Consider the following 16,424-nt stretch of genomic DNA (forward strand, 5'->3'; position numbering starts at 1 on the left):
TGTGGCATGAGAGCTGATAAGGGTGGTGAAGGATCAGAGCAGATCAGAGCTAATAAACACATCTGCCAGTGAGAGCAGCAAAGAGCCAGCCTTCCCAGAGCAGGCACCCAGGCAGAGCTTCTCCTGCACTCTCTCAGATGCACGGTTCTAGTCCTCATCAAGCTCATGCTTCCCATTTAGCTTTCCCAATGCACTTATTGGAAGTGAATCTTCAAAGTACAAATCATGTTTTCAGCACTGGAGGAGTTAAAGAGAAATCTGAGATGTTTAACTTTTTGTTAAAGGAGTAAAATATCTCCTGAATAACAACATGGTGTTAATCTTAAAAGATAATGGTTCTTATGGGATGTCCAGAAAAACTAAATGACTGGTAGGGTAAATACATTAATCTCAGAGACAGGAGACATACCATGATATCAAACCATGTAATTCTCTCTCCCACTCTCTCTTACTCCTCATTCTTTCTTTGCACTCTGGTATTCATTAGTTTTACATATCGAATTTAGGGCGCTGAAGAAACAAGGAGCCTAAGCTCTGACCATTGTTTTTTTTCCACACATGCAACCCTGGGGGGTCTTCCACCATTTCCCTCTTCTTAAAAAGACAGCACTGCCATGCCAGTGTTCCCTCCCCCTCCACTGGGGTCTTCGGGTTCCACCTGCCTCTTATTTGGCCCAGCAGGCCGGGGTTTGCTCCTCCCCCGGCCTGGCTGCACACCACATGTGGCAAGTAGTCCAACACTGCATGCATGCTATGATCCTGCGTGGAAATGCGCCACCCAAAGAAAAATGACTACAAGTGCCAAAAATAAAAAAGATAGAAAAAGTATTTTGTTAATACTATGAGATTCTAAAAGAGAACATGAAACAGCTTCCAGACCTGAGATGTGGCCTGGTCGTCTCTGTCCCACCCACCTATTGTCCCAAGTGACTGAAAGGGTAGAGAACAGTGTTGTGTTGGGGAAGGCCCACACACAACGTGTAATGACCAACAGGGCTTTACCACCAGCAGGCGCTCCTTAGAGCTAAACAGTCCATGGCTGACTTTACGAGTTCCTGCCAGCCAGTGCAGGAAACCCCTGGAGCTGAGCCCAAATGTGCCTGGGGCCTCACGCGAGTCTGAGCAGCCCTCAGCTCACGACGTAACCAGAGAAGATTAGCACCAGAACACACCTCAGTGCAACCTGCTGAGGGGTAATGGAGTCTAAAAGTAACTGGGCCGGTGACAGGAGTTTTGTTTAAGCTTTATACTTAAGAACAGCAGATGTGAAATTAAATAAGTAGGTTAAGAGAGTCAGTTTAAATTTTAGGGAATGTATGTCTCTACTTGAATGAAGGCTATTGGAATTATAGTCCTTGTTACACAGTTAAACAGAGTCCTCCTATTGTAATTTTATTGGACAAGCTGTGGTTCAGTGATGTCTTTATCAGCTATGTATTGTTCTATCATTAATTCATGCACAAGAGAGGTAACATAATGTATATAGACAAACGTCTTGTTGCTGTTACCTCATGATGAACCAAACAGTGGGTGTGTCAACATCAATCATTCTTAAGTGACGGAAAGAGAACACTGTGAAACAGGGAATGCTCATGATCCAAATCAGACCAGCTCCTCTGTGATCCACAGATGGGCGTTGATTGCTTACAGTGGAACTGGATCACTGTAGTCTTTATTGGGGCTTTGTCGGCTTTGTCGGCAGCAGCATGAATTCTAAAGTGTAGAAAAGCATAAAACTGCTAAGTCATAGTTCTGTACTAAACATATTACAACTCACTGGATCACACTTCAGCTTGCGCAGTAACAATGACCCCAAACTGCCAAAGTGACTATGGAGTTTTTGGGGGGCCAAAAGTGGAACATCATTGGCTGGGCAATTCCCACTGTCCAATGGGAGGCAAGAAGAAAAAATAATCAGATGAGCCTTCAGTGGAAAAACATAAGCAACACCAAACACCTGTATTCAGACTGGAGTTTAACTTCAGGGCCTAATTACAGGCTATGTGTGATAAGCAAGTTCATCTCTTTACTATTGTGACGTGTAGAACTTCCATGTCAGTGGTCGAATGGAAGATAATAACTGGGTGTCTATGCTCTGGTTTAATGTGTATTCATAATTATGATGTTACTGTGCTGTTCTCTCAGACTGTTCCACCTCCTCCGGTAGGCTAATTGCACTGTTGCTCTGGGTTACAGTGGTTTGATGGGAACTAGTAAAGTCAACTGTAAAAAACAGTAAATGATAGCTAAACACAGGTTACAAATCCTAAAAAGCCGGCAATCTTGTACTGCTGCAGTCTATTAATAAATCAGTTTAATCGGTAACAATGCTACCTAGTTTCCAGTTAAAGAATTGATGGCAGAAATCTTTAGACTATGGGGACACCTAGTGGTGAGTCTTAGCTTTAGCATTCACTGCTCTCCACCTTTTTCACCCTGACCACACCCATTGTGCAGGCATGATCACAGTTACATAAGTAGCTGATTTCGTTTTGCCATTATTGCATAATTTTATGACAATCATGCCTAAAATATATCAATATATAAAATCTGCAGTGACGTCCAAAGTTTCGAATCAAATATGTTAATCTAATATTAAGGCGAGTCATAATAGATTGTTTTCAACCCTGTTACATGAGCTTTGTAGGTTTTTGACTGTAAAAAAGGATGGGTGTCCATGCTGATGTAGTGGTCTGAGAAGGGCATGGCTTCTTTGGTGTTGTTTGGGTCCATAATAAAGGCAGCATGTGATATTGAGAGCCTGCAGTAGTAATACGCTTGAGGAGGCCTCAGATAGTATAATCTGGTCTGCTGTCAGCTCTCCTGAAGACTCCATTTCCCAGGTTCTGGCCTGAGGCCAGGGCAGTGTGGGCAGCTGGTCTGGCCAAGGCAGGTGTCCATCTCTACCTGAGCCCTCACTGAGCACTGACAAATGAATCCTTCACTCGTGACAGATTGCTCTTGATAAAAGTCTTGTTGTTGCTGTTTCTTTATTGAGTTCACTGCACACGCACACACACGCACATGCCCACATACAATACACCATTAGTCGCATGGGATATGGAGAGGTGCCAATAGTTTCACACAGCGTTAAAAGTTTTCAACAGTATCGCTGGTATGTGTGGTTTAATGGGGGCTGGGTGTACTCTTGGATGACAGCAAGGGTGTTTTTGCCTCAAGAGTATGTGTGTCTAAGTGTGTGTCAAAAGAAAAGAGGTGTTGAAGAATAAAGCAGAGAAGGAAGGGTCTGCTGGAAATCAGGCCCGAGTTTGGGATTGGGGGTCAGTTTTGTACTGTTTTAATGTCAAGCATAGTTTTAATGTACATTACAACAGCACAAAACTTAACAAATAGTGACAAAAAACTAGTATGACAAAAGAAGGTATTGTACCTTGATTAATCCCTCATAAATAAAAGAACAAATAGAAATATGAGAGAAATAAGATTACTGAAGAGGTAGTGTTGTAAAGACCAAGTGTTGGGAAATAATTCAGAAACAAATGAGACTTCTGAAGGTAAAACAACTTTTAGAGCAAGGAATTAATCAGAAAGGACCTTAGTTCACCCAGCTCTTGATGCTCTCTTCATAAAAGTATTGAAAATCAGTGGCTGCATTTCAGAAAGAAAAAAAAAACAACTTTGCACTTTAAAAATCTGTAGAGTAATTTTTAAAACCTTGGCCAACGGCCTTCTCCATGCTTTCTGCAAGGGTTGGATTGCCAATCATAAAACTGGTAGAATATAGAAATGGAGAGATGTCTAAACATAAAACCCAATCAATTAAATCACCACTTAGCATGAACAAACAATCTTTACAAAAGACAAAATCTCACCAAAATGCTACAGTAAAATTCTTAACACAGCATAGTGTTATTCAAGAACAAATGCTTAGCTAACATTCACAGTTTTGGACAGTAATTTGCGCATGAAGAGCAGTTTATCCAATATCATAACAAAGGTGAATATGATTGTTTTTTTTGATTTAAGAAGCTGTCATCTTACAAGTTACATCTTACAAGTTTATCTTTGCTACAATGATAATACAGCTGTAGATAAACTTTGTGAAATTTGGCTTTTTAGAGTGCTTTTCAAGCGTTTGCATTTTGCAGAAAGAAAACGTACCTGGTCTCATCCTCACATTAAACATGTCTTAGATTTCAAGTCACAGGAAATCATGCTTCAGATAACATTTTTAAATCTAACGACATAGAGCCAACTAAACATATTTCAAAATATACTATTGTTAAAGTTATTTAATTTTCACAATTCCTGTGAGTCAAAAAACATTAAACCACAGCACAATAAGTGCTGAACAGTGACAAAATACTGATCTTTAAACAACAGTCTTCTTTTTTCTAGACAACAATTAAAAATGCACATTTAAAAGAGTTTCATTTTAAATAGCAAACATAGAACAGGTAGAAAAGCACATAGTTGGGAATAATATGTACCACTGGCAAGAAATCACTCTTCCTCCATCGACTTCTCAATCTCCTTCAGTCTCCGCACAAACTCCTGAGCCTCCCTGTCTCCTGTTCTCGCCTCCAGCATCCGCATGATTGGCTTCTCTGGTTGAAGAGAACAGACTGAGTCAGGAAGGAGTCCAGTGGGACAAGCAAAAATAACTTCTTAATAGAAAGCCTATTAGTTGAGAATCACAAAAGTAATTGGAAATCCATTCAACAAACAGGAGATGTCTGCCAGCATACAACAGGCACTGGGGATGCATCAGGGTTTAAGAGTCACACATGTGATCTGCCTTCACTTTAATATATCACAGTAACTTGATATCTGTGCTCCAATATGCTGAAATAGATGCATTGTGACATTACATGTAAAGAGCAGGCATAGATTTTCAATCTTATACATACAGCCTTTTGCAAAACTACTTATAATCATCTCTTCAAAATAGCAATGAGATGTTTTTACATTTGGACATAGACAATCCCTCAAAATAGAACTCTGTCAGGGAAAGGACACTCCACCAAAAGCTATTAGCTAACCCCATCTTAACAGTCGCCTTGTTGATCATCCTCGGTGAGGGCCAGGGGGCGTACCGCTGGGTTTCTGGCGGGACAGGTGCAGGATGAACGGCTGTAGGTTCTTCCCGGCAGGGGTAGCATTGGGTCTGCCTGGCCAGCAGAAGTCACTCAAGGGAGACACCGCCTCCCCAGCAAAATCATTGGTGGACAGCCAATCATAATCCATCACGGTGAAGGTAAGGCATGCGCACCTGTGTCTGTACTGCTCAGGGCTGACGTGACTGTGGAGAGACCATCAGAGCCAGAGGAAGCTCCTGCTGTAGCGCTCACAAGCTTAGCATGTGCTATACACACAACATGTAAGGCTAGTGACAACAGTAAAAACAGCAGGAATCACAGTTTCAAAAAGAAACCTCAAACTACATCAACATGCTCAGAACTAGCTCTGCATTTAATACTGGAAAGCACAGTGAACATATATTTTACACCTTTTAGTAGATGCGATTTCATAGCTTCATTATTGATGAATTTACACACAAACTTATACTCCACTCAACTCAAAGTGGATTATTATTACAATTATTTCAAAAAGTATGTAAACACTTATCTTATTTCGTTAATCAGTTTAAGGTTTTAGTAAAAGCAAGCAACAGGCACATCTAGTTTTCTGGCTTCCTTTGCCTGACTCTGAACAACTTTATTGAATTTTTGCCATTTTATTAAATGTGTGTGTCTGGCTGTGTAACATGTCAGGAAGAGCAAGAGCAAGTGATGAAACCAGGCAAATGAGGGACACTATCTTGAGGGAAATTAGTAACAGAGGGGGGACCAGCAAATTAGCTGGCATTTTAGCTGCAGCTGAGATCACTTCTGCACAGGTCTGGCCTTTATGGTAGGTGCTTTATGGAGACAAACCTGACTATTTCTCTAATATGTACACTCAAAGAGGTATTTGAATAATTTCAATAATACCTGTATAGCGCTATAGTCATATTATTGCCACATATTAATTTTAGTCAATAAATAGGTTACTATTGTTTATATAAGGGTAATTGTTATTAATTTACGTTTGTTTCTACAGAATCAAACCGTTCACCTAACAGCTGCACAAATTCCTGATGCAGTTTTTAAGCAACTGCTTCACCCCTCCCCAAGATGACCCACCAAAACTTGGCTTCTCAGTCAGCTTTCTGACTGTTACTGCTTCCCGATTACTGGATTACTTAAGGTCTCTTCAGACTTGTTTCATCGTTCGGTCTTGCACTACCAAGTGTAATGTATTTCTAACCCACTGTTCCTACTCACAAGTAGAAGACCTCATCAAAAACCGGGTGTAGGGTCTTCAGCTTTACTTGAGTGCGCTGGCTTCTGGAGTTAGGGAAGAGGTGGTGAGGGCAGAGCTCTATTATGACAAAGGGGTCGCTCAGCCCTAAAGGAGAGAAGATAAGGAAGACACTTCTCAGGATGGCCCAGGTACAAACACACATTCTGTCCAAATCTGGAATAAACTGGAAGTGCAGGTGGAAGAGGACAGGACAGGGCATGGAGTCCGATTCAAGCTTGGACTTACCATTTGCATCCAAGGCAATTAGGTCAGCAGCGTGCAGTATCTCCACAGTGAGTCTCTGCTCGGGGGCATCGTAGTAACATTTCACACTAATACGGCCAAAGCGACTGTGCTTCAGAATTCTCTGAAATGCAGATACGTTATTTCAATCTGATTGAAATCATTTCTTCTGTAGACCTCCATGCCTGTGGCAACACATCATTTAGATTAGTTGGCTTGTGATAAAAGTTAAAAGATTACCTTGCAGAAGTTATTTTTTCTTTTATAAATTGCCTCTTCTGGTAAACAAGCAACTGAGACTGCACCCAAGTGACAAGTTTGGTGCAAAGCACCTCTAGTTCGAGCGGAAGTGAGTGGTGTAAACTTTTAATCATCAGTGGAAGGATGGGAGCTCTCTGTGATGTCTCAGCTCCCAATCAACACCCCCTCTCTCTGCAGGAGAGCAGTCAGAGCCCAGCAGGGCTACTGCCTACCTGCTGGGAGATCTTCTCTAGGAAGTACTGCTCGATCAGCTCGAAGGAGGAGCACTTGTTCAGTCTCAGCTCCTCTTCCAGGACCTGTAACAGCAGACAGGCTCAGTGTCCAGGCAGGTCACCAGCGGCAAGGTTCACTGTAGTGGAAAGTATTGGATCAATGTTACCTTGTAGTCTCCACTCTTCAGATCCTCCAGGAGCAGCCCTTCACCATTAGCATGGAAGAACCGCACCAGTTTCTGAGGGAAAAGGGTTGTCATTAAGCTCCTAGTGTTCTTCTCGGTATCTGGGCTGGTGTGTCACCAAGGCGCCCCACAACTTCATCCTAGCCACCACTAAACTCTCACTCACTCACACTCTCAATTTCACTCTCACTCTTGCTCTCTCATCAGAAGCCATTTGGTCAATGTGCCCTTGCTTTGCCAACAGACCAACTATACGCATCCCACACAACCCAGCAACGCATGCCTTTTCAGGCAGAGCCATCCTGCATTCTTGCCAGTTCCTGTCCCTTGGACTAATGATGCTCACACATTGTCATTCTTGTGGGGACTCCCCTTAGTACATGGATGAATGACTGCCAGGAAGAATTGTGAATATCTGATGGACTCCTATGATGCCAGGATGCAGAGTGGAAAGTGTGACTATTAAAGGGATACCTCAGCCAAAATAGTGCTACTGTCTAAACATAAATAGACACTACCAGGGAATGAAACCCAGCAATTAGTGTAGTAATTAGTTTGGGCTTTTGTATGAGGTGAGCAGCTTCTTTTTTTTTTTTTTTTTTTTTGCAGTCAATACAAGTTTACAAGCCACAGGAGCTGTTACATCTTTGGAATCTCACCTTACATGTGGAGTCCTACTGAAAAGTCTTGTGCACACCTAACTATGCAAGCACAGTCATGAGATATCACTTGCACATGACGACCTATGTTCTAATGCTCTTCACTAACCTCTATGGTGTACTGGAAACGTGTGTAGAACTCCACTTGGACACCTCTGTTTTCTGCCACAGAGTCCAGAATCATTCTGAGTAGCAGTTCCCAGAGACTCTGCAGAACCCTGCAAGAGCACCAGATTTAAGCACATAGCAAATTCATTCAGTAACTACACCTGCAAACCAGTAATCATCCACACTTTGCTGTATCACCTTTACACACAAAGGGCACTCAGCAAAACTACTCCTCACTCCTATCCTTACAATTACTACTAGCTGGCATATAATTACAAGCCATTTCCTTTAGGTGCAACATTTGGAATTACCTTGACAAGTTCTCCTTCACCAGTGACTCACTGAGAATGACCAAGGTGGTTTCTAGGTATTTCATCAGCGGAGACACTGCCTGGAACAGATTACAACACAGGTAAGTTACTGATGTTCCCGTAACAGACTCACAGTCGCACATATCAAGAGGCAGTCATGGAAACCCCCCTGGCACTCACATCGTCGTTGTTTATTGTGTCTGGAGAGAGGCCGATGTGCTGAATGCATCTCCGGAGCTCAGGAAGCATCTGCACAGAGCCACCCAAACAGACAATGCTGTCAGTGACAACAAGCATCTGCAGGGTATGCAAGAGTTCAGCAAGGCATGAAAGCTAGTGCTCTTTATTAGAAGTGCCCTGTAATGACTCATCACAATGGCCCTCTTAAGAAGCACAGTCTAGTGCCGCAATTACTCTCCATGGCTAATGATTGATTCATTATCCTTCACTTTGAAGGTATGGATGAATGAAGGCTGTTAGTGCTTCTTTGTAATCTCAGTTATGGTGCTTGCCAAGTACCTTATCAGTGAGGTGCGTGATGAGGCGCTTGACCTCCCTCTGAAGGTCCAGGTCGGCGTTGTAGAGCTGACCATTCAGGGCCTTGTTCACCTGCTCCTTGCCCTCGGCTCCACACGACTCCTCCATGGCCTGCTCCACGCTCTGCCAGCCCAGCTCCCGAGGCAGGCCAGCCAGGTACAAGCGCACGTGCTCGGCATCGTTCAGCGCCACACACAGCTGCACAGATGCAGGCAGTGGGATAAAGGGAGGGGGTGATAGAGGTAATGAGAACGACAGGGAGAGAAAATGTGGGAGGCCTGAAAGGGGAAGGAGGAAAGGTCAAGGCACTGGACATAAATTGCAGCAAGCAGAAGCTTCTTGTCAGGGACAAAGCACTGACGTTAACCCACATGCTCCTGCTGACTCCTGCTGGGCAGTACCAATAACTCAGCACTGAAAGGAACAACGAGCCTTCACATCCAGCTACCCATGGGCTGTACCATTAACACAGCACTGAAGGGAGCAGCAAACCATCCCCACCTGCTACCCATGGGTCGTACCATTAACCCAGCGCTGATGGGAACAGCGAACCCTCCCCTCCCCACTCCCCATGGGTCATGCCATTAACCCAGCACTGATGGAAAGAGTGAACCCTCCTTGCTCCCCATGGGTCGTACCTGCACAGTGAAGCTCCGGTGGTCTCCACCCAGCTGGCTCCTCTCAACCTTACGTTTCAGGAGCTCAGAGTAGGACACAGCCTCGCTGCAGAAGTTCTGCACCAAACCAAATAGTGCAGGCTTCAAAACCATGTAGGGATGTTCCCTCTGCTGAATCGCAGCAACCTTTGTGTGTATTGTGTATGAGCTCTCACATCCGTCAGACGAGTGATGAAGATGAACGCGCCTGCTGAGTCAGGCCATGACAGCTGCATCCAGAACTCTCGCACCTGGCTGAAGCATGTGCTGAGGTCCACTGCTGAGGAGCTGTGTTTTGCCTGCTTGTGGACTGGCTCCAACTGTTTCATTCTCACACAATCACACACACACACACACACACACACACACACACACACACACACACACACACACACACACACACACACACACACACACACACACACACACACACACAAAACACAAACACAGCCACTCTTATAGCTACTCTCTTCCTTTCTCTCTCTCTCACTCACTTACACACATGTACACACATTGGAACTATACCGACACACACATAAATGTGTAAATGAATACAGAGGGAACCCTGCTGGTAAATTTGAATGTGAGATATTTATGTCCTAGCGGGAAGAAAACTATTAATTTTTCACACCAGAGGAAGTAGAAATCAGAGAGACCACAGTTTCCTAGGTCATTATGTAAATGTGGACCGTCTTTCTTCATCTTAGGGCTGGTTGCACAATCAAGCCAAGGACTTTGTTTTTCACGGTCTGACCCCAACATGCCTGGTCCATTTCCACTGCCTTGCAGATTCTTTCCACTGATTTCTCATGAACGATCTGGAGCCATTTATGGATGGAGGTTTTGAACCAGTTGTGAAATCCAGTCAGCGCCAACATCTTAGTATCCCTAAAAACAATTTTTAAGAAAAGCCATGCATAATCAAAACAGATAACTGTCTCTCAAACATTTATTTATAAATAGCACTTCAAAATCATGACAGAACATTCAGAGTTGCTGAGCTGAAGATAGCAATGTTAACTATTTTTAATAACCTATCAGCCACATATGGCCATCCTCCTGCTGTACGGGTCATGCTCTTTTATATGGCCCCACTGAAACTCTGAGTGATCTGATCCTCACAGATGGAAGATGTGTGATGCTGTGACTCACTTGAGAGGCAGGAACTCCCTGAAGCGTTTGAGGGTCTTCAGAGACATGAAGAGCTCGAACAGGGTCTCCCCCATGGTCTGGGAGAGCCGAGAGCTCTCCTGCTCTAGAGTCCCGCAAACCCGCTCCATGGCAACATTCACGTCATCGGCCACCTGGACACATGGCACGATCTCACTCTTAGCACCACGCTTTCCCAACTCATGTTTATCAATAGGAGAATTAACTGGAGTGTTCTCTCGAATTTCCATACGCACCAGCTTCTCTAGCTGCCGATAGGAGATACTGAAGAAGTCCACCTTCACTGAGCTGAAAGAAACAACAAACTCAGTTTCTGATGGACAGGTGGCTTCACCTTCATCTTCCATGAGGTGGCACTGATGAGTTGGACCGCACCTCGGCAATGGTGCAACTGCATAGTCACCTTTGCATAGTTACTTCTAGATCTAATCTAACACACCTGGACCACACAACCAGGAGCCCTTGAGAGCATTTTAATATTTTTGCTTTTGACTATAGTTCTTGAAATTAAAAGAGGAGGCAAGACCTCTAAACAGCAAAGTAGGACGCTGCTAGACAAAACGTTCAGCACCCTGAGCAGTTACCTGTGAAACAGCTTGTTGTAGACATTCAGTCCTCTCTGCACATCTACACACACTGCATCCACCACCAGAACAAGCCTCTCCAGCTGTTCTTCCAGAGTCTGCAGGAGAACATGTACAAACCACTGCACCATCAGCACCATCAGCTAGCAAAAGGCCTCTGCCTTGCTCCACCGCTCTGGATGCTCATAATATGGCTAGGTGATGAAACATGACTGGGCACATAAGCTCTACTGCACAGTAATGTTTATTGAAAAACAGACACTTACCCCTTCATCTGGTTTAAAGTGAGAAATTGTGCCCTCATACCACTCAACTGTGCCTTTCTGTATTCAGAGGAGAAAGTACAAGAGGAGGGCCTGAATACCTCTGAAACCCCCCAATCACTAACAACATTGTTAGTTGAGAGGTTTAATCATACCTTTATAACAGTTGCAATTTCAAGGTGAAGCTCTTTGCGATTAGGACAAACATCCTTAAATACTTGCATTGACTGTATCTGTCCAATCGTCCTGTCACAAACACAATATGTTAACATCATAGGCATGAAATATGAGCATATGTAGCTAAGCCAGTCAACTGCTTATCATACATTGCACCTATCATCTTTGAGTTACATGTGTGCTAGTATTTTCATATGATTTTCATGTGTTGAATGTCAAAAGCAGACCAGAGGACCCCTGTCCATAATGCCTATCAGCCTGTTTAATCTGAGTCTGTTTTTGTGCGCTGATACTATTGACTAATTTCCTTGTGAGACAAGTGCACTATACAACATTTAAGAAGAATGTTGGAAAAGGCCCCCCAGGAGATCTTTCCAATCTCTCTAGCTGATATAGCTCCCAGAAAACTCATGAGCGAGAAAGGACACTACACCTGTAACTTCCACAAATGCAACATCTTTGATATCTTAAAAAGATTGAATTTGAAGAGACTCGCCAGTAAGTGTGTGTGTGTGTGGGGAGGGGGGTGTGCATGTGTGTGTGTGTGTTTACCTCAGCATCAGCTCACATCGTGTGATGGCTGCAGGGTTGGTACAAGGGAACACCTGCCTCATGCCTTTCATGAGAGACAGGCAGAAGTCACAGTAGAGCTTAAAGCTCTTGGCCAAGACACTCTCCTGCAACAACAGACAGCATTACAGCCCCAAAGAGACATCAAACCACTTTACATTCTGCATTTTTCACCTGAATCCCACTTAGCTCAGAGTACTGCTCTAAGACCTCAAAGCAACCTCTGCATATCTGTGCACAAAGGCCTTCACTCCACCTCTGTGCACAAATGTTCCGTGCTGTTAAGTATCTGTGAGGTTGTGTACAAAGAGGACATACCAGCTCATTTCGGCCACCACCGGTCTCCCACTCGGTCCCCACGGCACGTAGCAGTCTGAGCAGCAGCGAGTAGCACAGCCGCTGGGCTCGATGGTGACTGCTGTAGCAGTGCCAGCGACTGCGAATGCACACCAAACACACACTCACCAGCTAGCCATCAGTATATCCACAGTGCTCATGCATGCAGCCTTCACCAAGGCAGTAGTTTCAGGTGGGTTCTGTGTTTCGCTGACCTGGGGCAATGTTGTGAGTGAGGTGTATATGGAGTGCTAATCCTGTTTCCAAGAACAAATTGGAAGTTGATACACACATGATTGCCTGCTGCAAAGGTGATAGGTCAGCCTGTACAGCATGATGGGAAAGAACAGTCCACGCTGCCGGAGACACTTGTCCATTCCAGTTATAGGGCTCTTTCTGTAAAGGATGCAACATACAATAATAACTGTTCATAGAAAAAAAAAGTTTGTTTTTTTAATTACATATATGTATATAGAAGCCCAACCTGAATGTGTCTGTGCTCATACTCCAAAATCTGACTTAACATCTTCTGATGGATGACCACATTTGAGACCATTTTAGTCAAAGTGGTGTCCCGCTGTGAAAAACAGCCAAATAAAGGCCTTTGCATCAGATTTATGTAGCTCAGGTCATGACTCTAATCTAGGTCATGACTCTAATCCAAGCAAAAAAACTAAGACACTGTTTACTTCTTCTATTTGACAAGTCAATTCACAAAATTGCCATCTGTGATTTGCAAGCCATTGTGAGAAAGGAATTTAAAAAATCCACTTCTTTAAAGAAGACAAACCTGGGCACACCCAGAACACAGATGAACCCAAGCAAAGGTGGAATGGGAGAAGGGAGCAGGCACTGGCCTTCTCCGGGTGAGGGGCACTACCTGTGTGGTGAAAAGCTTGAGGATCAGGTGACACTCCCCCTGCACTCTGGAAGCACTGGAGCGGGGCTCCAGCTTGAACCATTTATCATAGCCAACCACTGGGATCTCCTGGTGAGAGAGAGCCAATGACTGCACCTTCAAAAATCAACTTCACAAATACATGGAGCACTGGGCCTGGTACTATACACTTTATATTGGTCAGTGGGTTTTGCTACTGTAGTAGGATATGTAGTAGATCTTAGTTCATTAGCTCCTGTTTTATTTTAAATGGTCAGCTATTTCCATTTTCCATAAAATATTTGAAACAGACAAGCTTGGTGCAATGTCTCCTCAGGTAATCGGCTGAGCTCACACTTAACGGAATGTTCAGGCATCCAAGAAAATCGTCTGCGTTCTCTTCACTTCCTGAAGCTGCTGACCCATTGGCCCGCACCGATTTGGCAATTTGCTTGAAGTACCTGATGTGATAATGCCATTGTGGGAAATGTAAGCAAACGTAACTCAGTAGTAAGCGTTGACTTCTCCACCCATTGCTTAGCCAAATGTGAAGCAAAACATACCTGCCCATTCCTCGGAGGCCACTGATCTCATTCAGCTTTCGGCAAGCCTCGGCCACAGAGACATCGTCATCATGATCCCTGTCGGGGTGAAGTTGACCCGACAAAAGTAGGCTCTCTCACATCATCCCCTTTCCCAGTCATCTCTTGGCTTGCTAAACTGAAATTTCTATTTATCTATTTTATTTATAATCATAAATTAGACTTAAAGCACCTTTCAATAACTAAAAGACATCTATAAAAACATGGCAGAATCACATCCAAATAAACAAAGAGTATAAACATAAGGAGACATAAAACAGCATGGGTGCAGGCTAAGAACAGAGACATGGCAACAACCAGAGTAGATGAACTGAGGAGAGGGACAGAGAAGGGAAAGGGGCAGGTTAGGTGTGGAACAGGATGTGTGCACGAGAAAAACAAGGAGCTCTTTGGTTGGATTTGAATGTAGAAAAGGATCCAGGCAGTCTAATGGGGTGGATTTCATGAACAGAGACTAATCCTAGAGGAGGTTCAATCACCAAAAAAGTGGAGGTTAGAGGATGGGCCAGCTAACACACCGGCTGAGAAGAACCTGAGAGCACGAGTGTGTGTGTGGGGGGGGTGAAGGAGAGCAGAGAGATAAGAGGGAGCAAGATTTACTCTTTAAAGAAACAGTTCAGGCAAAAAAAAAACAATTTACACAAATTTTCCATTTACATCTAATTGAGTTGATCAGCAAAAACATGTCTGGTATCCAAACCGGACTCCATTAGCTTTTGAAGAAAAGGAAGCTGATGATCCCCAATTAGCATTGCATTTGTGTGTTTTGTCCATAACCATTCCTTTAACCTTCAAATAAAAGTCTTTGGAAAGATCAGGTGTAAAACATTCATATGTTAAAAATCATCTTACCATATGTCCAGATGCAGAAGGTCATTCTGGACATCATCAATGTCACTGAGAAAAATGAAACACATTTCTTTGATCTGTGTGCTTTCCACTTGTAAAATGTATATTCTTGGGAAACATTTAAGTAAACTTCAATGTGGCAAATTCATCTCCTTTCATTTCATAGAAAAACAAAGTAATCAACAGCAGTTTCAATACTGTGCTTCTCATGTCTTGTTAGGTACTCCCTATCAGAAGATAATTTTGAATTGTTTTTGTTTTTTGCATTTTCAGATTTAGGAGACCGTCTTAACCACAGCAACTTGCAAAGGTCCTTTTGTCATCTACTGAAAGATTGCATCCTAGCCATTACAGTAGGTTAGAGTTTAAAATAGCACTCAGCTAGAAAACTGCTGAAATACAAAAATGTATACAAAATAAGCAAAATAAGCATACATTCTATATCAGACAACAATAAGTGCAATAACAAACAATATCAAACCATACATTCTAGAGTTTGTTACTTAACAGTAATATGAAATGCCTTAGTTGTAGGATCAATGGCCATTTAAATAAATATATTTTAAATATATACTAATATTTCTACTCACAAAACAAAGTGTTCGTTCCACACAGGATTGAGAGTCTCAGTTTTGACCTCGGTCACCTGGATGTCCCTTGCAGCCAGAACTTCCCGGACGCTGGAACGCTTCTCTAACTTTTCCTTTCTCTTACGGAAGCTGAACTTTCTTTCTTTCCTCTCCTCTGTGTCTCGGGAGCCTTGTCCCAAGAGAATTCCCAACATGCAGTATGGGTCACTGTAACCTATTGTAACACCCACCCCCCACCACAATATGTGTCAAATATAAAGCCAAGAAAGAACAACAGGAAAGATAATCTTCACTAAAATGTTACAAGCATAATTACAAGCATTATTACTACAGTTGTTTGCCTATAGGGAAGTACCTGTGTTGGTAACCCTGAGGAATTTTGTTGGTATGGCATATTTTACTGCATCACTCTCCTAAAAGTGTTGGAATCATACACAGATGGCAAAAGCCAAAAAGAAAATCTCACCATTGGCATCTTTTGCCATGAGATTCTTGCCTTTCATAACAGAGACCCTTAGAGAGAAGCTTGCTCTCTGTAAAAAAAAAAGAGTCAGATGTGGGTTATAAAAGTGTCAAAACAGCCACAAAAGCCTATTAAAGCCTATTAAAAGCTGTGCTTCTTAAATTCTCACAGCATAGGTTGTTCAGGTGGATAGTTTAAAAAGAGCAAAGTGTGTAGAAACAAAAGACCTTTCCACTGGTTTTAAATTTCATTGAGGAAGCTGGCACTTAATAATACAAGTGAGCCATTGGCAATGCTAATTATTTGACAGTGTAGATCATAATAAAATAGGAAGGAGGCCAGATTTAATATTAGCACTTTCTTTAGCAAACACTGACACAAAATCTTCACACTTTATAATTGTTTATGAATATTGATTTAGCTGTTTTATGTGACAATTTATTCTTCTGGCAGAAGCTGACTGCC

At 43.0% G+C, this 16,424-nt stretch overlaps 1 protein-coding gene across 2 annotated transcripts in view; it reads right to left on the reverse strand.

The window, feature by feature from the left end:
• Positions 1 to 2,988: 2,988 nt before the first annotated feature.
• baiap3 (BAI1 associated protein 3) overlaps positions 2,989 to 16,424 on the reverse strand; it is a 30,672-nt gene continuing 17,236 nt past the window's right edge. Inside the window, exons 7-34 of one of the 2 annotated variants that reach the window (XM_027003295.2) lie at positions 15,963 to 16,029; positions 15,497 to 15,710; positions 14,910 to 14,954; positions 14,019 to 14,096; positions 13,811 to 13,916; positions 13,459 to 13,566; positions 13,063 to 13,155; positions 12,871 to 12,974; positions 12,561 to 12,678; positions 12,225 to 12,349; positions 11,651 to 11,741; positions 11,499 to 11,555; positions 11,233 to 11,330; positions 10,885 to 10,936; positions 10,631 to 10,782; positions 10,243 to 10,366; positions 9,655 to 9,798; positions 9,461 to 9,556; positions 8,805 to 9,020; positions 8,466 to 8,534; positions 8,286 to 8,365; positions 7,976 to 8,084; positions 7,190 to 7,261; positions 7,023 to 7,106; positions 6,553 to 6,673; positions 6,288 to 6,411; positions 5,058 to 5,263; positions 2,989 to 4,568 (exon numbers count right to left, since the gene is read on the reverse strand). In XM_027003295.2, the coding sequence (XP_026859096.2) occupies positions 4,465 to 4,568; positions 5,058 to 5,263; positions 6,288 to 6,411; positions 6,553 to 6,673; positions 7,023 to 7,106; positions 7,190 to 7,261; positions 7,976 to 8,084; positions 8,286 to 8,365; positions 8,466 to 8,534; positions 8,805 to 9,020; positions 9,461 to 9,556; positions 9,655 to 9,798; positions 10,243 to 10,366; positions 10,631 to 10,782; positions 10,885 to 10,936; positions 11,233 to 11,330; positions 11,499 to 11,555; positions 11,651 to 11,741; positions 12,225 to 12,349; positions 12,561 to 12,678; positions 12,871 to 12,974; positions 13,063 to 13,155; positions 13,459 to 13,566; positions 13,811 to 13,916; positions 14,019 to 14,096; positions 14,910 to 14,954; positions 15,497 to 15,710; positions 15,963 to 16,029 (3,057 nt within the window). In that variant the 3' untranslated portion in view covers positions 2,989 to 4,464. Of the gene's footprint in view, positions 4,569 to 5,003; positions 5,264 to 6,287; positions 6,412 to 6,552; positions 6,674 to 7,022; positions 7,107 to 7,189; positions 7,262 to 7,975; positions 8,085 to 8,285; positions 8,366 to 8,465; positions 8,535 to 8,804; positions 9,021 to 9,460; positions 9,557 to 9,654; positions 9,799 to 10,242; positions 10,367 to 10,630; positions 10,783 to 10,884; positions 10,937 to 11,232; positions 11,331 to 11,498; positions 11,556 to 11,650; positions 11,742 to 12,224; positions 12,350 to 12,560; positions 12,679 to 12,870; positions 12,975 to 13,062; positions 13,156 to 13,458; positions 13,567 to 13,810; positions 13,917 to 14,018; positions 14,097 to 14,909; positions 14,955 to 15,496; positions 15,711 to 15,962; positions 16,030 to 16,424 lie in introns of both variants that reach the window. The other variant, XM_027003369.2, reaches the window with a different exon arrangement.

This window comes from Electrophorus electricus, chromosome 8, assembly GCF_013358815.1.
Source record: "Electrophorus electricus isolate fEleEle1 chromosome 8, fEleEle1.pri, whole genome shotgun sequence".
NCBI classification, from domain to species: Eukaryota; Metazoa; Chordata; class Actinopteri; order Gymnotiformes; family Gymnotidae; genus Electrophorus; species Electrophorus electricus.